We start from the raw sequence: 284 nt of genomic DNA on the forward strand, positions 1-284 counted from the left end.
GTATTAGTAGTATTATTAGTATGGGTAGTCGAGGTATCATTCCTAGCATGAGGCTGATCAGTATTTTGACTATTCCTATTTGGACTATGAGGCCCTCCGCTCCCTTCAGCTGGTCGTGTGTTGCTCCCCCCCGTAACGAAGGAAGAAGAAGAAGAGGGGAGGGGAGGTCCTGCAGTACTAGCACTTGTGGATGCTGAGGAGTGGTGCCCTCCAAAAAGAACTCCTCCTCCTCCTCCCCCTGTTGCTACTGCTCCAAAAGGAAAGGGAAGAGGAGGAGGAGGAGG

At 51.4% G+C, this 284-nt stretch overlaps 1 protein-coding gene across 1 annotated transcript; it reads right to left on the bottom strand.

Annotated features, from left to right (window-relative positions):
* Positions 1-2: 2 nt before the first annotated feature.
* On the bottom strand, positions 3-281 carry CSUI_011575 (uncharacterized protein; the record flags this gene model as incomplete). Its single annotated transcript, XM_068071673.1, has 1 exon — positions 3-281. A coding segment is annotated over one exon (279 nt), but the record flags the coding sequence as incomplete, so codon positions are not given.
* Positions 282-284: the final 3 nt, after the last annotated feature.

Source organism: Cystoisospora suis (genome assembly GCF_002600585.1).
Source record: "Cystoisospora suis strain Wien I chromosome Unknown contig_14156, whole genome shotgun sequence".
In the NCBI taxonomy this organism is placed as follows: Eukaryota; Apicomplexa; class Conoidasida; order Eucoccidiorida; family Sarcocystidae; genus Cystoisospora; species Cystoisospora suis.